At 44.1% G+C, this 26,470-nt stretch overlaps 1 protein-coding gene across 1 annotated transcript in view; it reads right to left on the bottom strand.

Annotated features, from left to right (window-relative positions):
- LOC119169708 (low-density lipoprotein receptor-related protein 4-like) overlaps positions 1-26,470 on the bottom strand; it is a 97,107-nt gene that overhangs the window by 67,802 nt on the left and 2,835 nt on the right. The window contains exons 2-3 of the mRNA XM_075886916.1: positions 16,393-16,506; positions 14,444-14,557 (exon numbers count right to left, since the gene is read on the bottom strand). Of these exons, the coding sequence (XP_075743031.1) occupies positions 14,444-14,557; positions 16,393-16,506 (228 nt within the window). The remainder of the gene's footprint in view (positions 1-14,443; positions 14,558-16,392; positions 16,507-26,470) is intronic.

The following is a 26,470-nucleotide window of genomic DNA, read 5'->3' as shown; positions in this document are numbered from 1 at the left end:
TTGCCCCAAAGTTTGTGTGCAGAGGGTAATTGGTCTGAATACCGGCGTTCAGTAATACAGTGTATGGTGAAGTTCAAATTTGTAGGCGTCGCCTATGTGCGGCCTGCACTATGTTTGAAAGTGGGACTGGGGGTGTTTATATTTTTTGTTGATGCCGATAGAAAATGACGAGAAGAGAGCACGCGCTTCTCAGCCTGTGGAGGGGGCTCTATTTATTTTGCCCAAAACGTGAGACCTCGTTCTTGAGAATGAGCCTTCTCGTTTTCAGGGGGGCCGGCATATGGTTGCGTTTAGACGAAGGTTGTGGAATAATGAGGCTGACAGAAACGTAGTAAGCGAGCAATGGTACGGAATATGAAACCACTGGCATAGTTCAGAATAGCCGATTTCGAGTCGCAATTATTGTGGTGTAGGGTGAAGAGATAACAGCAAGCGCAATGGATGCCTGTTCTGCCTCTGTGGAGACATCGGTGATCTTTGACCATGACGTTGGATTTTCCTGGTTGTCAGCTACCACAAAGGCCATGCGGAATTCTGGCCGGCATTCCACTGTGTCCACATAGACCACACCCTGGACCTCGCTATGTTGTCTCTGGAGGACCCAAGCCCTTGCCGTTCTGTGTTTATCGTCTCGATCAGGATGCATGTTCTTCGAGATGGTGCGTACGCTCAGGTGAGAGCGGAGTTTAGAAAAAAGAGAGAGCTCCTCGGTTTAGTGTGTAAGTGGAGCTAAGTTTAAGTGGGACAAGAAAGCGTGGCCAGCCACCAAGTTACACATACGGTATTTTTGTGCCACAAAAGTGGTTTCAGTGAAGGGTGCTTACCAGCGCAAACGACAGGGCAGGAGGGGACAGGAGAAGAGACGAGACAGAGCGCTGACGACAACATGTTGCTGGAGCGAAGAAGTCAGGAAAGGGCCTGTTGTATTAGAAATGAAACTCAAGAGACAGTGGGATTGGGCGTGTTGGTATAACATCATAAAGGGTGCTTACCAGTGCAAACGTTATACCAGCGCAAATGTTATACCAACACGCCCAATCCCACTGTCTCTTGGGCTTCAGCGAGTTCCTCAAATGTGTTATGTACACCAAGTTGAAACAGCCTGTCACTGGATGCGTTCAGAGTTAGGCGTAGAGCCGTTTCCGAGCAACTCCCTAGAAGCGCGTTGAGCCGGTCCTTGTCCTTCTGTCGGAGTTGTAGGTAAAGGCGTGGCTGGTGCGGCTTATCTTGTGAGCCTGGGTGAAGCGAAACGTGTTTCGCTCGCCTAGTGAAGCCCGACGATTCGTCATGCGGTGACTCAGCGAAGCGGTCGGCTGAGCGTGTGTTTGGAGAATCTTTATGACTTCTCAATCTGTGTCTGGTGAGTAGAGAACTAGCCCTAGCACCCGAATAGAAGAACACTTACAATTCACATTAACCACCATCGACGCATACCTTCGGGGACGTAGCCTTACCAGCTCTATTCCAAATAAGAGCTGTTTCTTTACCGACCGAGCCCTTTCCCTAATCTCCCTCACGCCAGGTACCCATCCCATCTGACAAATGTGAGCATATTTCAGTCAACCTCAGGGATCAGTTCCTGTCACGCATACATATACGCCGTCGTAGCATGCTCTGTGCAATCAGACACACCCGATCTCTCGAGCTGTAGAGTGTATGAAGTCATAGCAATAGTGGAGTCACAAAGCAACATTTTAAAGTGTTTGACGCTAATAAGAGGAATAAAATAGCACGTACGAACGAGAGAACCTACACGTACCTCGCTGCAATACCACCATGTTCCTATAAGCAAGCAGCACTTTCTTTCTTATATGTGCAGGCAATACAACGAAACAGGCTCTCCGCAACGCGTTAATTCAGACGTTTTCCTTACTTTACATCGGCTTCATGTCCTTGCCCTTACCCAACTCTACCACTTTTCCCATCCCTTGCTCATTCGAGACACATGACAGCCATTTGTTTAGCAGCGTGAAAGAGCGCATGCTTCTTGCCAGAACTTTGAAAAAAAGAAAGCTTTGAGTGTTATTGAAAGCAATCAGCGCTAGCAGTCGCCTAAGCACCGCTTGGTGTATAGAGACCCATAGCGACATTACAGGGCAAAAGCTTCGACAAGCCTTTCTTTTATTTTCTCGTTGTTTTTTCTTCTCTCGACCGTTGCGATGCAAGCGATGAAGCGCGTCATCTGGACTACATCAGAGAACCTCGAAGCCAGACAGTAAGCTTAAGTGGACGAGCCTATGATGGACATCCAAAAGCGAAGTTTTTGGCTAGTTAAAGCTGTCACTTTTTTACTTTTTATTTTCAAAATGCGGGGAACATGGCAGGGAATGTTTGGGGCGTGTGCGCTGCGAAGAACGGGGGCACCTGCTTTTGATGTCTTAACGCGCGCGACACAGTGGTCCGAATGGCGCGTGAAGCCGGGCTAGCGTAAAGCTGTCGCCGAGCAACGCGAGGAAGTCGACAAGCTGCGGGGGAGCGAAAGAGGGGTAATGAACACGACGCTAGAACACAGCGGGAAAGCGAAAAATTCTGAAAACACGTGCGGTGTGTTGAAAGGAGGTCAGAGAATGAAAAGGGAAGGCTGAGAGATGAAGGAGCGTAGATATACGGGTGCTCCTGTATATATTCTGTCTAGTCCGCGCTTCGCTACAGGACTTTTTCGTGTCTCGTTAACGAGTCGAGCGAGGAAGCTAGGGTCCCTTTCTAACCTTCTTTCACGGGAAAAGGACGTGTTTGCGAAAGAGCGTGTGAAGATGCATGCTGCTCAGCGACCCAGGCGTATTGCGATGCAAATTATGAGTGATGTACGTGAGTAGGAAGGGTCACAGAGCTTAAGATATGTGACTGGCTATAAGTCCGGCCGGCTCATGTATATGGATACGCCATTCTCCGCAAGGACTCCATTGGCGGTGTCGCATGGCCCGAGCTCGTAAGTGGCTTTCTCGGTAGCGGGCCGCATAAAAATGTACCCTTGTCATGCGGAAAAGGACACTCTAGATGAGCAGCGGGGAGGAAACGGGCTTTCGGATTTATCGAGTCATCCCCCAAAACCACTCGAAAGGGCCAGTCGTGGGCCTACGGAAAGATTATACACGTAGGAAAGGTCAGCCACGCCTGGTCATTTCAGAAGTGGTCGCTACTGATGAGGTTCTGCTGGATGAAAATAGTATACACTAACAAACTTACGGGTAGGCTGTAACGCATTGGTGCTGAATAAAATATGCGAAATGATCATGTCCGTGTTTCCCACTGTTTAGAATTCTTTCCAGTGCAGTCGCGCTGATGAATTGTGGCGAGAAAAGGTAGCGCTACAATTTTTTAAATAAAATCAAACTGAAAGCACTACCATGAAAATTAATCGGAAGGAACTATTTAGTTACAGTTTGTACGGAAATGTCGGTATTTCATTTTTCCATCTACACTTCGAAAGAAGTTCATAATACCGTTATTCATCTCGGGCAGTGACTTGACCCTTTTTGGAAGGTAGAAACATGAAGAGAGAGACAGCATTTTCAGAGGAGGCACAGCGCTCTCGTGGGGTGCGTTTTCATTGGCTTCCGTTATTGAACGCGTCTCCGTATACGCCGTGCTTATCACGCGTTCGACATTCGGCACCACAGTGGTGGATTCGCTGACTCACCCCGGCGCCGAGGTGTCACGTGTCGCCGCTCTTGCGGCGCCATCTCTTGTGTTTCCACTTCCTGCCCCTGCTCTCTCAATTTATCTCCTCCGCCTTTTTGAACACGTTGTTTGTGTTCATTGCTCGCGTGTTTTGTAATTATGGGTTTTAGCGAACATGCACATCTTTGGCGTCAGTCACGCCAGGCTCGGTGCTCTCTTGGAGTGAGGGATATTCATAAATCTGTAGACACGGACAACGTGTGCCTGTTAAAGGTGAGTATACTGTTTTCGTAGGCACGAATTAGACAGCTTTAGCTAGGCATTTGCAGCAGCTTGGGGGAAACAGATATGCCATGGCCTAGTGTTTTTTACGATCGCGGATCTCTTTCAGGTGCCCATTTGAAGCTGTCACTTAACGAGCTGGTAATGCTATACGCGTTGCCATGTTAGTGATTACATCGACGCAATCATGAGGGTCTCGTGGCAGTTTCATACGTCGGGACCTTCGTCTATATTACACATTTTGCAAGAATCCTTTCATCGTAATAATAAACTGCTTGATTGATGATTACCAAAGGTGATTATTTGCTGATCTCACATTGTTGTCTGCATTGCTGAAGGTGCTCGAAATCGTTTTCAGGTGCGCTTTAGCCAACGTCATATTAAAATTTTTATCGATATTTGAGTATGCAGCGAGCTTCTGAACGTGGAAACGGGGGAAAACGTTGGTGTACAGGATACTCAGACGCACATTATGTAATGATTTTGTTGGATTAAAGATGGTAGTTTGAAGTCCAGATAAAGTGCGATGCTGCTAGCCCGTAAGGAGTAGGAGTAGTGTTGTAAATGAGTTTCAAAAGGGGAAAAGCTGTAGACATGGCACGCGTTGTCGTGGCCAATCCCGTGCAGTGCTTTCTATCGATTACGTTTGTTGTTTTTGTGCTTCGTTTATATCTGCGATGACGTTTGGCGTTATAACAGAGTCGAGTGAGTATACGTGACTGTGGCATCTACGTGCAGTGGTTCTAGGATATTACATGTCTGATGTCAATGTAGACGGCGTCAGCGTGTGTTGGTGTCATTTCATGTCTTTCACTGTGTATTTAAAGATGGGTTACGTTAGTAAAACGCGCAGTCAGTAACCACTCATGGCGTGCCCCTGAATGTCAAAGGATGGCATTGGCTCTAAGAATATGCCGGGGCCTATTCTGAGAGCAAAATATGAAGCGGTCTCAGAAAAGAGGTGCTCTCGTTCGTGCTGGCCATTCCTGTTGCGAAATGAGGTCCTCGCCTTCTTTCACCAGAAAGTTCGTTTTCGTTGGGAATTATTTTAAAAACAGAACACACGGGTGAGAGGTGTGTACACCGTAATGGTGTGTTGAACAGAGGGTAATCGAAATGAAATAATCATTATGTGTGTGTTTGTGTGTTTGTTATTACCAGAATCCCGCATCGGTTCTTTAGCCTCTACAATCCGGTGGGCAGCTACACTCGGGAAAAATGAGGTGTTGCTGTGGTCTGGCTTTTCACCACTAGTAGGCAAATTAAGCAGAGCGCGGTGTTCGTCTTCTGATCGAGGCAGTCGGTTCCACGTTTCTTTTGGTTGGACAAGACGACGTAGGAAAAGAGGTGGGTGGCACCTACGTAAGGGAGCCTATAACGAGAGCGTTTCTTGCGCATAAAAAGCCGGCTTCATCGTGTGCTGCAAGTCTCTCACCAAGTCACGTGTTACAAAAGCTAGTATTTGGTACTTGGTATTACAAGATAACGGCAAAAACAGTTTCTCACTCTGTCTGTTTGCATTTGTCGTTTCTTTCTGAGCCTTCATTGTGTCTGTTTGAAATCTTATTTTGTAGGTTTCGCAAAATTCGCACGATTTCATTTTCTCATCTTAATATCCCGTTCTTCTTTCCAGGTTTCGTTTTTCATGGCTTTTCAGGATGAACAAGAGCCACAACATGAGATGCTACAAGTGTGATTCATCTGCAGCCGTCACAATTCATTCACAATCGTAAGAAATGAATATGGAAACTTAATGCTGATATCTTCAGTTTATTTTGCATGACATGACACAATTCACATCACACACAATTTGTTTGGCTATGCTCATACAAGCACATGTAAATGCCTCATCAGCTTCATTAATATTCACAGACCACCTTATCGTGCTTTCTTATTACTGTGCTGGAACTGGTTTGCTGTTTTGATGATTTCTCTTAAAGTAAAGGTAAAGATTAACATTATTTTTTTCAGTTGCTGGGCACAACAGCAATTATTATTGGATTTGCTGGAAATGATTGATTCATTGAGTGATTGATTGATATGTGGGCTTTAACGTCCCGAAAACACCATATATTATGAGAGATGCCGTAGTAGAGGGCTCCGGAAATTCCGACCACCTGGGGTTCTTTAACGTTGCTGAAAATGAATACTTCATTATTTCCAGCGATAGTTGCGCAAAAGTAGCGCATGAGTGATTAAGTAGCTTAAGAGAGCTGTAGAGTAGCTTGTCGCTTCACTGGATACCATTTTATCCATGTAAAGTAGTTGACACCCTCAAGTGTGGTATTAACGTAAGTAGTGACCGCAAAGTAGTCGACACCCTCAAATGTGGTATTTCGATCACTTGCAAAAGAGTGCTTTCACTCTTCTCAAGAGGGACAGGGAACCTTCCTAGAAAGCGCCAACTCTGACTTACCAAGAGAGTTATCGTGCCTTTATAAAGAGAGTCGTATACGTGACAACTCAAAACTCTCCGAAAATAGTTACGCGCAACATTTTTTTAGAGTGTACCATATTACGAACGACAAGAGCAAGAGTGTGCGCAACTAGCCCAAAAATAAACTATTTTTCTTCAACGCACCTTTACACACTCACGCAAACAAACAGCCACTTATGCGTAGATTCGTCATGTGTACACACGTATGCATAGGCGCAAAAGATAAAAGGTCTGACACAATGCTGACGATTATAAAGGCTATGTTAAGTGGTATTGTAGGCAGTTAAGTGGAATTTGTAGGCAGTTAAGAAGCCGCTATCTTGTAATGTGGAGAACTTTATAAGCTATCCCAACTCACAGCTGGGTTTCTCTTTCTTTTTCTCTCTGTCACACACACACATGCAGGCACACACACACATGCACACACAAACATGCACACACGAATGCTGGTGTGCACATACACATATGCACAGACATCGCTGCCATTCCTTTTTTTAGCAATGCCTCGCTCTCATTCAAGTTATTAAGTGAGGAGTGCGTTTGGGAGGTCAAAGCAGAGGAAAAAAAATTGCAAGGCAGCTCGCAAATTGCGAATGAGGAAATCATGCGTGGAAAGCAACAAAACCCGAGCACCTTTGCTGCGTCACGAATAGCTGCTGCCTGTCTTGCACACGAATCGCACCCCACACGCAGAAAAGAGACATCCGAACACATTCACGACAATATCTTATTTCTTTCATCCTCCCCCCGCTTCCCTTGTTTTGCCTTTCACAAGCGGCAGTATATGCGCCGCAAAAGCGGCCGCCTCGTGCTTATTCGTTTCCATAAATGGGCACCGCCTTCAGGCTCCTCGAAACGTGCTTCTGGCAAGCCTTAGCCGTGGCTCGTTTTGCCGCTTCCGTTGGTAAGCTCGTTCCCGCGAGCCTTCACATTGCTCGAGGAATCATATTGGCGCGCAGGAAAGCTCAGCGTGCGTAAATGTGCGCTACGTACGGCGTCGGGAATCCAACTACATGGACGGCGGCCTCGCTGACTCCTCTTCCTCACCACACCCTCTCCACACCCTCGTGCCGGCAGAAAGCACTACATTTTTTTTTACCGCCTCACCAAGGACCCTTTTCAAAGCGGTCTGCGAAATGCTCGGGCACGAATGGCGTGCACGTGACGTTACGTATAAATTCTCGGATCTGCATGTCCGCCGACTTTTCATTTTCTTCGTCTCCGCTTACTCGCTTTGCTTCGCTTTCTTTATCCTCGTCCTCTGGTAGAAAGCAATAATCGTGCCGCCGTCGTTCCTCGTTCCGACCAGCGCCTCGCTTCAAGAGATCTTATTACTGTCCTTTGCACGTGGTGTTATTGCTGGACGTTTTCACTGATTCATATCATACCCTACGCGATTACATTAGGGCGTGCTTTCTCTTCGACGAAGCGCTGAAAAAGAACTGTGAGAGAGCGGTATCACGTAAGCTGGTCGTAGAGAATCAGTCCGTTTGCCGGTAACTGAAAGAATGCGCAGGTGGGGCTTAACTGCTTTTAGGAGATAAATCGCGGCAGAGATCAACGTCTTCTCAGTGAAGCTCGCCTGAAAATGTCACAAAGGGAGCACTACAAGAAAAGAAAGCCGAGCAGTAGATTAAATCGTTCCTGTGAAGACGGATTGGAAAATGTAGTAGATTGGAATGAAATATTGAACAGTATTGGACACGGCTGGATTAGAGTAGGTGTTCCCGGTGTACGAATCGGTAAAGAGGTTTATTTCTTCTTTAAATAACTTGAACATATGAACGTTCGTTCGGAAACTCATAAGGAACACACACCTGCTGCATTCTGCCATTGTTCTTGCTCAAGCAGACAAGCAGACAAAGAAATGATGTGTGACGATGACAACGAATTGCGGGATGATGGCGATCCTTAAACAAATGGAGTGGTCATAGAAATAGACGTCACAAACATATGAAAAACAATTGTTTTAAAAAACCGAGCAACCGTCTCGAGTAAGGTATTATCTGACGAGTGCAGGTGGGAAGAAATAGTGCGCGTTTAATAATGGACTGCAAGATTAGTGAGGCACGTTGAAGTCTCCGAAGCTTTTTGCCAACTCCATATCTCAAGCAATGTAAATCTTTTTTACTTATACTGTGCATCATAGTTCGAGCCAGGTGAACGACCTTCAAAGTTTTACCGGTTATTTTCTGAAATTATCCACTTTCGCATATCTACAGGAACACCAAAGGATAGACAGGTCCAGAGTGCTCCTCAGCTGCATAACTCCCTCTGTTTTTTAAGGATTTTTTTAGGAGTTCTGCGATTCGCGCTGCGCTGCGTTTCATTAACGACCAAAGCACGCCACGGTGGACGATTTTCTGCGACTGCAAGGTGGCACTGCAGTCACTTCTGTTAAATCTACGCCATGGTCTGTCTACACGAGCAGTTGGTATTTGAAACAGCAGAAATGCCACACCATATAACAGAGAAAGCGCACCACGTTATATTTCAGTGGTTGCCAAGCCACTGTGGAATTATCGGTAACTAACGAGCTGATCAAGCTGCCCGTTCAACCCATACAGAAGACAACGACCAGTCAATACCTCTCCCAAGGACAAACGCTGCTAGGAGGCTCCGCATGCTTGCTCGTCAACGCTCCATGGCTCTTTGGGAAGAGCCTCTCTTTACGCATGCAATATTACCATCCCTTGATCCAACGTTATGCTTAAAGCTTCAACAAAAATTCGACGAGGCGATGCTACTGCTCTGTTTAGACTATGGTTGGGAGTCGCGTTTACCCGTGCGTACGCGTTCCGCATATGGATGGCCGACACCGCCGACTGTGCACACTGCGGAGATGAAGAAAGAATTCGACATATCCTGTGTAACTGCCCGAATACAACCTGTAAAGACAACACCTTTCTAATACACTAAACAGGTTAGATGACCAGCCGCTGTCAGAAGAAAGTATACTGCGCCGTCGTCATGACTCATCGTCACAGAATAAAGCCGTGCAAGCGCTACTGGGCTTCTTGCGAACTACTGGCCTGTCGGAACGTCTCTGAGTGGACTGATTTTGTGTGTGCGTGTGTGTCGATGTTGTTCTCTTATTTATTTTTAACTCACCCTTTCTCTTTCAACCACCTATTCCCCAACCCCAGTGTAGGGTAGCATACCGGATACTAGCATCTGGTTAACCTTCCTGCCTTCATTTTTTTTTCGTTTCTCTCTCTCTCTTAAGGAGTTATCTGACTTCCTTTTTAGAGACGTCTTGCTACGCTCTTCAAGGAGAATTGTATACGTAGAAAGTCGGAACTCTCAAAAGAAAGTCAGAGAACTTTGTTTAAGAGTGTGCTTCGAGCTAAGATTAAGAAGAAAAGTTATAAATTCACACCTGGAATTCTCACCGACGACCATCGTAGTTCATTCAGCAGTATTTGATTTTGCATTTCCTAAATATCTGCAGCTGCCAGCGAAAATCCACTACAAGCAGATTGTGCAAGCGTTTTGTAGATTGGCTATATGAACATATATTGATGACGAATGGCTACTGGGAAACCCTACGCTCTGGAAGAATGGCTAACCGAATGTTGTCTTACGGTTATATCTGAAGGCTTAATAAATCTGACGGTGTAATGAAAGCGTGCCTCCTGACAATTTGCCTAATTATCACACTCGCCGAGGAAGTTTCAGGCGGTTTGTTAAGCCTTTCAGTGCACCTAAGATATATAAAGCGCTGCCTCACTTTCAATTGCTGAGCGAACTTTGAAATGTTTTCTTCAATGAGAAACTAGCACAGCTCAAATACTTAAGCAGCGCTGTTGTGTACGTTTTCATAAGAATAAATAACAGCATAGAATAGTAAAAAAAAGTTAAGCGTGAATGTGAAGCCATAGCCAGATAAATGTCCAACTCGCGCAAACTTTCGCGCCTTTGAGATTAGAGGAGGATATCATCCCTTAGTACTTAAACAACAAGTATTAGTTACGCTAACCTATTTTCATTTAAACTCAGCTTACTTACACTGAGTCTAACATTGGCGAATCCCGATGGAAAAGTTTTTTTTTTTGCAATTACATACGACATGCACTTAGCGAAAGTACGGAACGCTTAAAGGCTCACAGGAACTGGTTACACGTAAACTAGCAGCTGGTAATTAGGATATCAAGATGGAATATTTAACCACTTATATATTCAGGTTGTTATAACCAGTAACGTTGACTGCCATATAACCTGCTTGTTCAGCTTCTATTCTACGTAAATATCTCGCTAGAGCATTTTGCTTTCACGTGCTATGTGTTAGCTTAAATAGCACTGCTAACCGAGATTACAGAGCGAACGCCATATGGTGGAATCTCAGAGAGTTTCTGTGTAAGTTTCACTTGAAATTTTTGCCTGCGTCTGTTTTCTTGCTAACCTATGCAGGGCGTCTGTTCCCAAGCAAACTCGTTACAGTCTGCTGCTTTCGTTTCAATGACGATGCATTATGCACATAAATGCCAATGCTAAAGCTTAGTCAAAATATATGGCGTCAGCCCTGAGCGCAAGCTTATCCGTAGCGCAAAGGAAGCTTGCCGAAGCTCGCAAAATATTGTAATTAGGCAGCTCCTTTTAAGCGGCGGATGCTAGAGGTAAACGCTTATGAAATTGTAAATTGACGGGGCGAGTTTCTAACCGTATAAACTTTTGATACTTTGCGACCACTTTAGCATGGTAACATAGACAGGTTATTGTTTTTTATGAGCGTTTAATCTTTTTCGAACAAAATAAATCTGATGCTTTCTGACATATAACTTACTGAAGTACTAACGCAAAGAATAAAAAAAAGGTGAGAATAAGTTGACTTCGCTGAAAAATATTCGAGTAATAAACACTTGGTTATTGATCAGCAAACGTTTTTTGACGTTGGCCGCAATGAGAAACTGTGAAAAGTTCGCTTTTATGAATAGTTGCTCTAACGTAAAGCTTTTTGTGCCTCACATTCATAGGCTCTCAGATTGCTGAGAATTATATGACGAAAAACGTGCTCAAAAAATTTCTTCTTTTCTAATGCTGAAGTGAAATATTTTGAAGCTTTATTTAGTGGCTGACTCATGGGCGCAGAATTGTGACAGCGCAGAATTGTGACAGCGCAGGAAACAAGTCCTGTTTCTACAGCATCGGTTTTGGTCTCACGAACAATACCGTCTTGCGTTTCCATCCGATTATCCTGAAAATCCATAGTTGAGATAAATCTAGGTTTATGGTCATAAAGAAACAGCTCTGAGGTTGCGTCGCGAGGTGAAACAACTTCCGTTATGGTTTCCGGATTGTGGGGCTTTAGACGCTTTCGCTTCTAAACACGAAACGAAGGCAAGTATTTGGACGGAGATTTTCTCGCCGGTAAACCCCAACGCGGTTTAAGTCTCATTGCACAACGTACGGCAGTGTTTGAGTTAACATGGTGCGCACCAGGTTGACAATAATAATCCCCAGTAATCGTGGGAATGCACTGAGTAGTAATCTTCGCTCGTAACTTCTACGATGTGAAAGACCTGTATATATTTTTTGCTATAACGCACTCAGTGAAGACAAAAAATATAGTTTGATAAGAAGTGTGCCAACCGCACGTGGTGACACTTTTAATTATCACTCCCAGTTGACGGCGCTGTCTCGCAGACGTTGCATTACATTTTTATATTATGTTTCGTTTCTTTACTTTTACTCTGACGCGTCGCCGGTAGGCTTAGTATACCAATTACAAATTTCCATTATTGGTTATTTCACAATACTGTTCTCCGAATCAAATAATTTTTCTGCTTTACTGGTGGGACATTTGTTAAATATGTTTTGCCTATTGAACGAAATAATGAAATATTTTGCCATTCATTGGTGCGAAAAAGCTGGCATACAGTAACGTTCTTCATCATGTTGCAACCGTAATCGACTCGGCAGGACAAGCTGACTTCACACAAGCAGTAAACTTATTCCTCACGTTTTTGTAATCATCACTTGCAGTAGCCGTTCTTCCGAGTACATTCTTTTCTCTATTATTTTGAATGCGATCCTTTTTCAACTTGTTATTCGATTGAGAGAAGCACGGAGATACGGCGACATGCAGTGGCAGCTTCAAATAAAATGACATTGATGCGAATACACTGTTCAGTCAAGCTTGTTATCGGTCGAGTTGTTTATTGATGCTCATGAAGGATCAAGTGTGCCTACTAGACAAGTTTGAGAAGGTTACCCATATGTGCCGGCGCAGTCAGTTTCAAAAGCGAAGCATTTGTTTGCGTATACTGTAACCACCTTTAGCGTCTGCCTATCTATCTATCTATCTATCTATCTATCTATCTATCTATCTATCTATCTATCTATCTATCTATCTATCTATCTATCTATCTATCTATCTATCTATCTATCTATCTATCTATCTATCTATCTATCTATCTATCTATCTATCTATCTATCTATCTGTCTGTCTGTCTGTCTGTCTGTCTGTCTGTCTGTCTATCTATCTATCTATCTATCTATCTATCTATCTATCTATCTATCTATCTATCTATCTATCTATCTATCTATCTATCTATCTATCTATCTATCTATCTATCTATCTATCTATCTATCTATCTGTCTGTCTGTCTGTCTGTCTGTCTGTCTGTCTGTCTGTCTGTCTGTCTGTCTGTCTGTCTGTCTGTCTGTCTATCTATCTATCTATCTATCTATCTATCTATCTATCTATCTATCTATCTATCTATCTATCTATCTATCTATCTATCTATCTATCTATCTATCTGTCTGTCTGTCTGTCTATCTGGTAGCCTGCCTGTCCGCACGTCCATGCGTCCGTCCGTGCGTCAAGCTAGTGAGCACTCCAAGTACCAACATCTTCTATCTCGCATCCCCTGTGGCACTTTCCGTTCTAGAACGGGTATCTAGCTCATACACCAACGGAGGATGGAGAAACCCACACTGTAAGAAGCTTCGCCCCTAAAAACCTTTACTATGGGTAGATCGGAATATCTAGGCAACCAAATTAAAATAATGATTTTAGGTTCAGTACGCGAAAAACTCATAGGTTCCCTTGAGTATTCGTCTCAGATTACTCGAAGGCAGGGGAAATCTTTTTTTAATCGGTGTATTTGATTCTTCTTCAGCCACTACGTTCTGATACCTCCCTGTCCCTTAAGTAGTATCGCATTGCCTTCAATACTGAATGAATTGCAGACTTTCTGTGTCTAACCTGTCTTCGCATTGCCCTAGTGAACGGACCCCCTCCCCCCCCCCCCTTTTTTTATTCTTACGATCTCTTCCTGTGGCGATGTTTCTTTTTACTTTTGACATTGAAGAGCAAATGCTTGGAAAAAAATAAACTACTTTGAAGGAAGACGCTCAACTTTCAATTGAGTTTATTTCGAAAAGCGTCTCATCACGATAGCATATGAGGAGGCGCAGTCACACCAGTTAATCATTCAAGCGAAAAAGCTAAATTTGGTTTAAAAATGCGTTAACCATCTCCGATAACATGAAGGTGGTAGGTTTAACCAGTTTATAGTTTTAACTGCGTGTAAGGAAGTTCATTTCCTTCATTGTCAGATGCCTTTAAAGTGCACTGATGCACGCTTCTGCGGATATCTTAATCTGTTCTGCCTTGCGATATCCCTTTCACTCTTGCCCTTTGCCCTACACATGACGCCTGCCTACTGGAAAAGAGCAATGCAGCCTCATGCACTGCATCAGGAAGATGCGCCTCATCATTCAGAGCTATAACAGCAGATGAGTGCTCTATAGGTCTATCATTAGGGCATCGGCCCGTTTGGCTGATGTAGGATTTACCACAACTGAGTAGTATGACGTCACATTGCGTGACTCCATGACGGCGCCATCACGCGAGGATCTTTCGCATCACTCGTGTGGACAGCGCTGACGTGGGACGCCACCGGTCAGTTTTTCTGTTGGTGAGCCTTTCGCCTTGATGCCTGTATTTTGTTTCAACGTCCGCTATTTCAGTGATAGTACAGAAGGATTACGTCAATGGGATTACTCGCAACGCTTATTGCCAAAAAAAGAGTTATACTCAATCAACGCTCAGTATTGCACTGTTTAAAAGAAACCTTGCATGGAAGAAGCAGTACTCACGACATATCTCGTCTGTTGTGTCCCCGCAGTCATCATATCCATCGCAGCGCCAGGATTTGTTAATACAGCGTCCGTTCTCGCATTCAAATTCATCGTGGGTGCAGTTTCGGGGTGCTGTTGTGAAGAGATGAAAAAAAAGCCAGTTCATTTCTTAACCTAATTAAGCATTCAGAAAAACGTTGGCTCTGGTTGATACAAGTACTTCGCTGTAAAATCGTAACAAAAATAGCTGCTATCTTTCGTACAGGTGACCATAGCAACTAGCTATAACGCGTGATATCCGAAATACCGTATTACAAGACTAGACTTTTGTATACAATGACTTCTTTATTACGGCTGTATCTTATTCCATACTAAGAACAACGTTTCATAAATCGTTCAGAACAGAAGGTAGGTAGAAGGAAGCTGTGAAAGCAGTTTCAATCTCACAATTTGAGTTTTGTGACTCTTAAGTATTTGCTAGCTATGATGAAATGAATACTGTGACACTGCATCTATTCGTACAACTAATTTCGCAGCGTCCTACATAAGCAAAAGCATAGGGGTGGTGCAAGCCCCGTGGCTCGTTCCCAGCGATCAACCCGATAAAGTGTTAAAAACTTTCCAGAAATTTTAATCTTATAGTGATTGAGAACATTTATATTAGATTTGCTGTAAAATTCTTATAGCCTAGATACATTTCTAGTGACACTTCGAGGAGTTTTGTAAGGGAAGTTCTGAAGGCAAGCCTACAGCACAACTACGGCATGAAAATTATTTTGGTTGCTGTTTTTCATGCTCTTTGATTGCCACAAATTGCTGGAATCACGCTTGCTGGCGCTGCTCTTGAAACCAGTTCGATCGTATGCATAGACTTTCTTTTTCGAATGCGATGTTATAAATTTCATTCGCGCGCATGTCGTGGTTATTTCTGGAATATGGTTGATAATCAGCTTACATATATGGAAAGTTTTAACACGAGAATTTCAGTGCCACTCTTGTCCCATCTGAACGTTTTAATGCGCGTTCATTTTGTTTCCTCGGTCCGTGTGCTGTTTTACGTATTTATGACCACCCACTGCGACTTCTCTGCATATAATCCTGAGTTTCATAAGACTACGTTTCACAACGCCCGCGTGTTCCATCGCAGGCTGGCTACCTGCAGAGGTATGCGTTTACTTCTTTCGGGCGCACTTTGTAGCGCAGAGTAAAAATTATGTTATGCTTTAAATAAAATTCAGTTAAACGAAATGACACTGTACTGTAAAAAGAGAAGTGATTGCAACTGCCTACCAACATTGAGATTTCTTCAGTTCATTTGTGCTCTTCCAAACACCACCCTCTGTCCGAATTACAGACACAATAGATTATTCATAATAATAGTTATTATAGGCCTGTAAGAATATTATGGTACATAACTGGCGCATAACTGGCGAATGGTGCATAACTGGCAAATAACCTTTATTTGCGGTAGTTTCACAGTTGCATGCGTGGTTGCATTACGCATATATGATCTGATTTAGCGCCTGACAAAAAAATTCACGTCCAGCCGTCAGGAAGCATAACTCCAACAATCCGCTGCGTGCTCAGGACTTGTTTGACTGATACCAGCCGAGAAGCGCTGGGCGCCGTTGGCGAGATAACACCTGAGTATGCTTAGATGGTATGTCGCCACGCTTTGGTAACGCGCGGCCAACAGAAACCAAAGCGACTTTGTGCTATAATCAATGAAACTGTTTTCGGGCACACTGCGAAGCGTTCAGGTTAACGTTACTAACGACTGTACATAGCACCACGTAAACAATGCCTTTGCAAATCACTCTACCAAGAATCGTTTGAATATTGGGATGTAGTTTTTCTATGTTTGATTAACTACAGACTTGCTGCTAGTGCCAACAAGGTTAGTATTTATGGCCTGGTCCGCAGCGTTTAGTGGAGCATTGAGGCCTGTAAGCTAATGGTGGTCTCACCGCAGTCTGCCTCGTCGCTGCCATCGGTGCAGTCTTTGCTGCCATCGCACCATTGCGGCTTTGGTATGCAGCGACCGTTTTGGCACAGGGCTTCTTCCGGCTGACAGATGGGAGCTGCATAAAAAGACAAAGTGCTGCGTATGGGTCTCTCAGTGTGAGGGAGGAAAAGGAAGGAAGGAAAATAGGAGGAAAAGAACGGCTGGGACGTTTACCAGCCTGTAGGCAGCTGGTTCGCTACCCTGCGTATGGGAGGGGAATGGGGGAGATGAAAGATAGAGAGCAGCGAGGGAAGAGAGATAAACACGTCACATTCGGCAGCACACGCGCGCACATTCAGTCTTGTCTTTCGCGGTGTGTGACAAAGCGCACAAAATGTCAATGCACACAACGGAACAAGCTCGCACAAAAAACAAACCCTCTAACACCTCGCTTTTGATGTAATGAAACATGCCTTAGACGCAGTAATGAGGAAACGAAGCAGGGTCCATTCCCGGGACACTTTCCGGATTTTAGCATTTAAATTAAGCTCGGGAGAAGGGTGCCGCAATAACACGTGGGCGATACAAGTTGGCAAGACATGCTGCGCAACAGAAACTTTAGTGCGACACCTATAGCAGAACTGAAAATGACGACGTAATGAAGTTTGTGAAACATGGCGTTTCGGAGGTCGCATTTATGTGACGTACTGCGGTCGAAGATGACGGAGGTGGCATGTACAGTCCGTGTGGGCAGTCGTGGTAATCGAAAGATTCGAAACAGAACGAGGTGAGCTCATAGGTGGCAGAAAGTAAAGGAGTAAGGAATGACTAAGAGGCCATTATATTTGCGTTACACAAGCGTTTATCCCAATGAAAAGGAACCGGCATTGACGAATTGTATACATTAGTCGTCTTTGGGCACAGCTTTAGATCGCAAATACATCTGTCTGCCGCACAGAGCCTGCTTGATATTGCTCGTTTTATACACACACACACACACACACACACACACACACACACACACACACACACACACACACACACACACACACACACACACATATATATATATATATATATATATATATATATATATATATATATATATATATATATATATATATATATATATATATATATATATATATATATATATATATATATATATATATATCTTCGTGCACGATTACCGGAGCATCACCTGCTGACAAGACAAGAGTATTGCGGAAGCTACCGCGTTATTGGTTCTCAGTTGTATAAACTATCGATAGAAACAGCTATTTTCCGTTTTTTCTTTGTAAGCGTGAAACTTCCATTCGCAGGCCTAGCAAATGCGCTGAACTTCCGAGCGGACTCCATCGCCAGCACAGCTTTGTTGCAGAGATATAGAGTAGGTATATACACGCATAAAAGAATTATAGCTTGAGTGATCACATGATTTATTCAGCTTGCTTTTATGAAGCTGTGTCGGTGTTTGACATAGAGGAAAAAAGAAGTTCAGGTAAGGGTACATATAATATAAATTGGTGACGCTGGCCTGAGAGCAGCCAAATTGAGTCCAAACTGCCAGCTTTTATATCTACCCGCCTGGCTGGATGAATACAAGCCTGAGCGTGTTGCCAGGCCCCCTATCGTCTGGCTCGAATTTGTCGACTTCACCGAACGCATCTAACAAGGTTGTCCTTTCAAAGAACCCACGCCTAGCAGTAAAACATACAAAAAGAAGCCCTCGTAAGGCAAGCACTGCGACAGTGAGCGCAGCTTTACGCACTTAGCTGCATAGTGCACTGGTTCTTTCAGGCGCTTAGAAGCTGGAGCATGTGCTTAAATTCAGCGTCCCCTTTGATCTTGTCGAGCGAGTTTTTTTTTTTCTCCCGGCGTACTGTGCAGCCACTAATCACGTTTGCGAGTACCGCATAATTTATGAGGCGCAGAGTGCCTTTCGACAGGGCTGTGTAACTCGACGCAGAAGCGGCCTTTGAATAGTGAAAAAGAAGAACTGTGTGACGATCGTGGCGATTGCTTTTTTTTTTTGCAAGTTTGTCAGCACATTTATTGTTTTGTACCCCTTTGTATAGTTTTTCACATCATGGACTCTAGATTGCGTTACTTCTTGGTGGCTGCGTCCTTCCATGGGTGACCATGCGATGCGCTAGTTCTATGCAACATAATTTGTTATGACATCGTATTTCTTTCTATACGCCAGTGCTGTAGATGTCCACTTAGCCAAACATTTCGTGTGTTGTATTGTCCTGAGACGAGACTGATACGATCGGCAACTAAAGAATTTAAAGCAGAAGCAGTTAACTGTAACGTATTGGTGAACATATTCTGAGAGGTTTCTCCGTAAGAGCTAGTGAAAAAAGGGAAGGCAAATCAGCTTTCATGCACACTCACTGCTCTTGACCGCGCTCAATGCATGAAACTAATACGCCTACGACAGTATGGCCCAGTTCCTGCCACTGGCGTCGTTCGCGTGCATTTTGAGAATAAAGAAATAATGCCAGAAAGCCGGTGTAGCTTGTAATGCGCACAATTTCATGGACATGCAGAGCCTGCGCAGCATCGTGAGCGTCGTAGCTAGGGTTACCACACGCGGATTTCCCGCTCAATCTGGCAACCTTACGTTCGCGAAGTATCACCGGCCGCTACGAGAAGTGGCAGGAGTGAGCAGGTGGTCACAAAGTGAGCCTGCAAGATGGAGTGCGCGACCGTACATAGAGTAGCGATTTTCGTAACGTGGTCAGGTGTTACAGAATCCTATAAGGCTGGATAATAGGCAATGCAGGTGCCACAGGAGGCCTGTGAGCACTCTGCATTCAGATAGAAAGATTTGGCCTCTCCACGCTGCAAGCGGCCGCTTCCTGAGAGGGTACAGTGACAAGCAAATTGTATTTGACTATGATCGCTGTTGTATAATACTCAGAAAAATCTTGGCTCACCTGGGACATAAATTCTTCCTAGGTTTTAGCTGAGCTATTGTCGCAGCACTGCCGCAAAAACAGTGACGCTCTTTGCACAGGATGCTATTTCAATCAGTAGGTTCAGTGGCACCCGTGCCAATTATTCAGGCCACAAACGTGTCTTTTGTCTAGGCGCCGTTATCCAGCAAACTCTTCTCCGTGATGAATGGGGAACAGAATTTGTAGACGTATATACTATGCTACAAAAGAATATGGTCAAGATAATTGTCCTCCCCACGCCACTATCGCGTTCTTGCCATATTCATGTTGTTGTTGAAGAGATTAATCCACTAATACCAAACAAATATTTCGTGAACTCCCTCAAAAACGTCTAAAACGTGCGTGTGACGATGTATTTGAGTAATCGCATGAAAGCAACGTGATGATGAGTAACAATTCTGTGACTTCGGCAACGCGGTGAGCCATCTGCTTCTATTCCGTCGCGCGTTTCCGCACTGCGGCAATAACTTTACCAAAACACGTGTCTCAGGCCGGCAAAGAGACCATTTCATCCTCGCTATGACATCATGGTATTCCAACCATCACCCGCCGAGGTGGTCTAGTTGTTGTTATGGTGCTCGGCTACTGAGCCGCAGGTCGCAGGATCAAATCTCAGAGGCAGCGCTAGGCTCTTTGGTGGAGGCGAAAGATACTCGAGAGCTTGTACTCAGATTTAGAGGCACGTTCACGAGCTCCATGTAGCCGAAATTTTTGGAGCTCTTCACTGCGGGGTCTCTCAATCATATCGCGGCTTTAGAACGTTGTACCTGAACAATGGGTAACTCTATTGCATTTGTCTGACCATCAGCATATTCCTTGACATGAAGAAGAGATTGCTGGGAACTAGAGTGTCTCCATGCTTGTTGCTCCGCTTATAGTGAAGACATCTGCGTCGTCTGCTTCGGCGGCCGCCATTATTTCTCACGCTGTACAGCGGTTTCCCTGTGGCGGGAAGTGGCTTACTAGCTTAACGCGAATAGTTGCTGCACTGAAGAATGTGACATCCAGGTATACCTGGCTGAAGAAAGTGACACGTGAGCCCTACAGCTGAACGAAGACATTGCAGGAATTTTAATGAAAAAAAAAACAGTACAAAAGGTGGTTGCACTCTGAGTGGGAGTGCGCGCGTCAAGGCACCCTAGTGGAAACTATCTCGCTTTTGTTCCATTGCCTTCAGACGCTGAAATATCTTCACACTACACGTGGTCGAGAACGTCGTATTCACCGTGGACATCTCAACGTGAGACCATTTCACCTCTGTTCTGAAGTTTTCGTTCATGGTTGTCATGATAAGCCTAAATTAAGAGCCAGGCCTTTAAGGAGCGAAGCATCTTAGGCTCGCACGATGTGTTGACGCCGTCATTGTCGTAGCTTCCCGCCGGACCGAAATAAAGCTGTTACATATACTGTACATAGAGCGTTCATACCACGCATATGGTTTTAAAAAATATATCTTACTCTCTCCGTGGATCCACTTGCCTGTCCGACCATCCCTGCATCTGTCCGTCCTTTATACTAGTCGGCGACTTCGATGTACACTTAGTAGACATTAGGACCTAGCTTCGCATTTACTTGGCACATCGTCTGCCAATTCCTTTTCCAGACTTGAACATTAGAATAAAGTACGTGCCCAAGTTCGCCAATGTATTACTTGGAAGCTTCCAAAGGTCATACCGTAGTCCGTTTCGTGTCGGGGTATCGTTCGATTTTGTTGCTTGCCCAATCTTAAACTCCATCTGAAGGAAAGAAGGTAGCCATGCCCTCCTTTTTTAAATAACTAAAGGCAAAGCTCATTTATTTGGCACTTCCATAAATATCTGACTTGCGTGAATTCGAATGCACTCGTTCACTCTAAAAATTTTCAAATACAAAGTAAAAACTATTTAAGCACCTACTCCCATGAAACTTCACTTCACGTACATTTTAACTTGATGATTATCAAGGTGAATTTTTAAATACCGAACTCACACTTATCGTTCATAACCAGCACCATATAATGCATAACCGCAAGCGTTTGATGGCGGAAATTACCGATTCCTTATGGGTTTTAAAAATTTTTAATATCACACGAATGATTTTGGTAGTATACTTCAACTATGCAACATCACATTTCGCTGCCTCTCATCTTTGCGCATACATTTCTATTTCAATTAAAAAAAAGAATGAATGAAAAAAAAGATGCCCTATTTTCGATTATGCTTGAATGACGACTGTGACTCACACTGTGATATAAAGAGAACATAATTATAGACCAAATCCAGCAATTTGTCGACCATGTCAGGATAATGGTGTGTATATGTCGCTGAGACACTCTTGTCATGAGACCAATAGCTGAATGCTCAAGAAATTATAAAATAACTTTAATAAGCAAAAAAGTGCAATACCAAGGCTGAAACCCAACTGGGCACCCTGTCTGCGTATGACGTATTATTTGGTAAGAACTGGAGACCGTATACTGATCCCGCCAGTGCGAAGTATGAAAACTGTGAAAGCCAGACCAGCGAAGTGCCGGCCAAACACCACAGAGGAAGGAAGAAAGCTTTCCCGTGCTATACCCGTGCCGAACACCACCACCGTTGCTTTGTGGCTAGCACAATAAACGCTGTATCGGCCAAAGTAGCGATGCCATCGGCTGCGTCACTTCCATTGACATGCCAAACATGACGTCAGCCAGACAATGTTGCCGATAATTCTGGCAAGTGAGGTGAGCTTTTTGAGGCAATTTTTAAAATTCATTTGCAAACAATCAGCGCATCTATGAAGCCTGTAATTTGGCGCAAATGACGCAAATGTGCAAAGGAATGTACCCAGTGAATTTTATTGAGATCTATTGACCTCGGAAAATCGGCGGAGTTGGCCTTAAAGCGTATGAGAAAGCGAGTTGTGTATTGAACAGCCGCGCTACGATTCAGTGCTGCTCAGTGATGCTCAGTTTTATGCTGAAAGCTTGCAGCACAGCTAAAAAAATGACACAAGCCTCCGCTGTTTTTATGGTAATTAGAAATTATTGTCTCTTTACTACAGCAGATACACAGGGAAAAAGTATAACAACAGTCTACATTAGGTTAGCGCAATCATTTCACCCGCTTTTTTCTCTTATAGCTTTTGTATTGAGGAAAAACAATGCCGGGCTCGGGGGGCATAAAAATATTATTTGTAAGCTTACCGCGAAGCTCGACATTTTCCATACATAACATAACTACAACTATTGGTGAATTTTGCGAATAAGTGTATCAATGATTTCGGTCCCACACCACGGTGGTCTAGTGGCTACGGTACTAGGCTGCTCAGCCGCATGTCGCGGGATGGAATCCCGGCTGCGGCGGCTGCATTTCCGATGGAGGCGAAAATGCTGTAGGCCCGTACGCTCAGATTTGGGCGCACGTTAAGGAACTCCAGGTGGCCTGAACTTCTGGAGCCCTTCTTTACGGCATCTTTCATAATCATATAATGGTTTTGGGACGTTACAGCATACTTATCAAACATCGAAGATTAAATCATAAATTCCTCGTCTAGACATATAGTTTTGTCCGTGTTTTCAGTGTATTTTGCGCTCTGGTAAAGTTCACTGTTTCGGATGCATTAAGTACATTTAAGCCGTAAAGCAACCTTAACCAGCAGCTCAGCGTTGTTGTATTCTGAATTTCAAAAAAAAAAAAGTAATATAGACATTTGATTATGATAATTATGATTAGAACTTTATTTTGGTCCAGAGAATGTTAGAGTGAATCTACTGTGTGACAGTGTAATAAAGATGAAATAACAATTTTCTTCACCGCAGGAATACTGCCAAACGTTGTCGAATTGTTCTGCATGTACAATGATACTGGCAGCAGCGCTCTGTGGAATATTCATACAAGTCACTGAACTTGTTTAGGACATCGCGAAAACGAAAAAGAAAGGGAGGCCCGGTTATCGGAGTTCACAATCGTGTAGCAATAAAAAACTGCACCAAGTCACAGAATGCTTGAAATTGCGAAATCGGACGATTCTGGAGTGCAATCTCGTTGCCTATATGTCTTTGCTAGGCTTTATAATAGCTACGAGATGCTACGTCGTTGGCTGTTGTATGCTCAGAGTATAGACAGGTTCGAGTTGAACCATAGCCTGCCACAGACGTGAAACGAATGTTCAGACTCCAGACACGAAAACTCGCGCTGAAATCAAGCGTTTGCATTTCTAAGATCAACTGGCACATCGTCGCTGGAGTAGGTAATATTCTCAGCCACTGTTGCCTTTTCGTTCCCTGTAGTATTCCCTCGTTATAGCAACTCGTGGTCTTCGGCCCATCGCCGTCGTTCTGCAGCCATTCATTGCGTTAACTGTTGCTCCTTCGTTTTCTGGAGACCCGTGGAGAGCACGTGAGCTCAGCCCTATTTCTGATTAACATACTCGCAATGATGGCGGTTTCTAAGAGTTAAACGCTGCCTTTTTCATTTCTAGTGGAGCCTTCGTCAGTAGTGGGACTTACCACGTTTGTCCGACAGGAAAGTGTTTTTGATGGCGATAATATCACACCAGGGTCGACGTTATACGATGGCTCGTGTAATCAATCTCTCTGTTGAGCAATATATAACTTGTGCGAAAGGCGTATGAACGGGAATTTCTCACGATAACAATTTGCAATCACTGTGCATCGCTCAACCTTCGTGGTGCAAGCGGCTACGGTTTTCTGTTGTGAAATTGTGCCGAGTGATATTACGTCCGCTGGGCTCGCACTCTATAGTTTAATATTGCATTATATCTAGAATTGACCCACCACACTCACCTAGACAACAAGGAAAAAAAATGAGCGATGGTTTGAGCATAAAATAATGCCTTCTAAGGTGCACAGCCATTGTCCTCAATAAATCTAGATATCCTGTTTTTTTCCAATCAAAAGAGGCGATCATTAGCAGTTCCACCGATATAGTAAAAACTGATGTGTCATATCGAGTTGTTTCACAAGACGATTCATTATGAAAGCCCTGTCTTGGGTGAAAGATTTTAGGTTTCTAGAAGAAGCAAGCCTAAGCGGTACGGCGCTGTTAGCCAAGCCACGAGGTTTCGGCTGCAAGGCCTTCTTTTTAATCTCGCTTCCTGAGTTACGAAATTTGGGTGTTCAATTTGGGAGAACGGTCCACTCACACACACAGAAAAGGCAGTTGGTTATTTGTCTGAACTGTTTTATGTATTTGAGACGATGACGCAACGTAAGGAAAAGAAACAAGTGAACTAAGGGCCATTGTACACAGGAGCTTTCTATTTGGCGCTGATTTATACCGCGCGGTTTATGACAGTGCAATAGCCGTCCAAGCGCACTATATTCTAGACGATGTCGCCTGTGTAGAGTCACTTTCTTTTACAACGGGGCTTAGCTGGGCCTGCAACGTTTTGTGTACGCACTACGGGATTAATGCATCTCGGGCCAGTGGGCTTCGCGTCGGGCTTGTGACAAAGCGGCCGGAGCCAACTTGCCGGAGCATTCGTTACCATAGCAACGACGTTGCATGGCTCGCTATGGGCCAGTTATAAGGCAGGGCCACCGGTGCGAGACGGTGCCCTGAGCGGTAAGGCCGGGGATCTCGCAGCAGTCGGGTGCCGTACCAGAGCTGCTTTACGAGTCACAAATCACTGCCGGCCTAAATGGGTGCCAAGAGGGACGGCTTCTGAGGAAGCGAATCGCCGGCCATGACTGGGCTTTACCTGATGCCCCTAGTGCGTCTCCGGAAACAGGCTATATCTCTCACATGTATTCTTTGGCGTGATATATATATATATATATATATATATATATATATATATATGGGATCGTTCAGTGAACAGCCTTTTTGTTTTTACTTTTCTCGCATCGTGACCTTTCACTTTCCCGAACACATGCGCACATGCGGACCATTGTGCCGAGCTCTCTGACCGCATTGCGTGGCTAGGAGACTTAGTTCACAGTTATCTGGGGAAGCAGAGACGACGTCTAAAGCCGAACTGGTGGACAAAGAGCTTTAGGAAAGACGGCGGTGGCCGTAAAGAAATTTTTATGGCCAATCTACTCGGCTGGTTTGGGGTGTTTGCTGGAAGAGCCAGCAGACAAAAAACAAAAAAAACAGCATCGCTATGGCACGGCGAATGGCCTGTGCATATACGAAAAAATGCCTTTCACGCGCTTCGCATTAATCCGACGTTCGCTTTCTTGATATCGCAGAACGTCGCATTGGGAAACAAGGGCGATAGGAAGGTCCGTTCCAGAGAGCTATAGGTATATAAGGTTTCGCTATACGACCTCCCCGTTAACAAGGACCGAAATCTTTAAGATAGAATGAATCTTCCAGAATGGATCTTGTAGATGAATGAATATTGCATGCTACAATTCGTTACCAGGCCCGTCAGCCGTGCGTAGGCAAAAAAAGAAAGAGTAGCGTGAGGTCGTCTTTGTTTAGAACTCTGAGCGCTACCAGCAATCTTAATGGCGATGTGTTACTGAATAGAATACAAAAATTGCGTACTTTTGTTCTTTGTATGTTTTTTTCGCATTCAAGCTCACGTACGATGAGGGAAGCTCTCTCTCAAAGCACGTCTGATTTAGACCTAATAAAGAGCGTAGATAAGATGTAAGCAACTTTGAGAATTATCAGAAAAAGAAACAAAAACGAGTTTTAAAATCAGGAACTGTGGTCGACATTCGTAGAATACATGAGTGCCGCAGCTGTTAACCGAGTGTCTCTTGAAGCACAAAGTGGAGCAAATGTGGAGGCGCCAGTACCGGAATCCTTACAACGAATACTACGGATGTGTTACGTATGCATTGCAATGATTCCAGATGCTACAGTACAATTTATAAGGATATATAAGAATATAAGGATTATAAGGATATAAGGATATAAGGATATATAAGGATTATAAGGATATATATATATTTATGGTCATATAAACTGTATATAAACTCATTGTAGATTTTGTAGACAAAGTCGTGAGAAGAGTATGTTCGCGACAAATCGGAAGTTAGTGAGCCTCGAATAAAAGTAATCTTGAGAGTTCCTTCTATCCTGGAATTTTCCGAAACGCCGTCATATTTCAAAACATTTATTAACATTTTGGAAACACGCTGCTATTGTGCACTCACTACAAAAAAAAAACAATTCTTTGGTGCACTTCGGCCTCTTA

The sequence above is a fragment of the Rhipicephalus microplus genome, chromosome 2 (assembly GCF_043290135.1).
Source record: "Rhipicephalus microplus isolate Deutch F79 chromosome 2, USDA_Rmic, whole genome shotgun sequence".
In the NCBI taxonomy this organism is placed as follows: Eukaryota; Metazoa; Arthropoda; class Arachnida; order Ixodida; family Ixodidae; genus Rhipicephalus; species Rhipicephalus microplus.
Note: the sequence above shows the minus strand (reverse complement) of the source record. Positions and strands in the feature narration are given on the sequence as shown.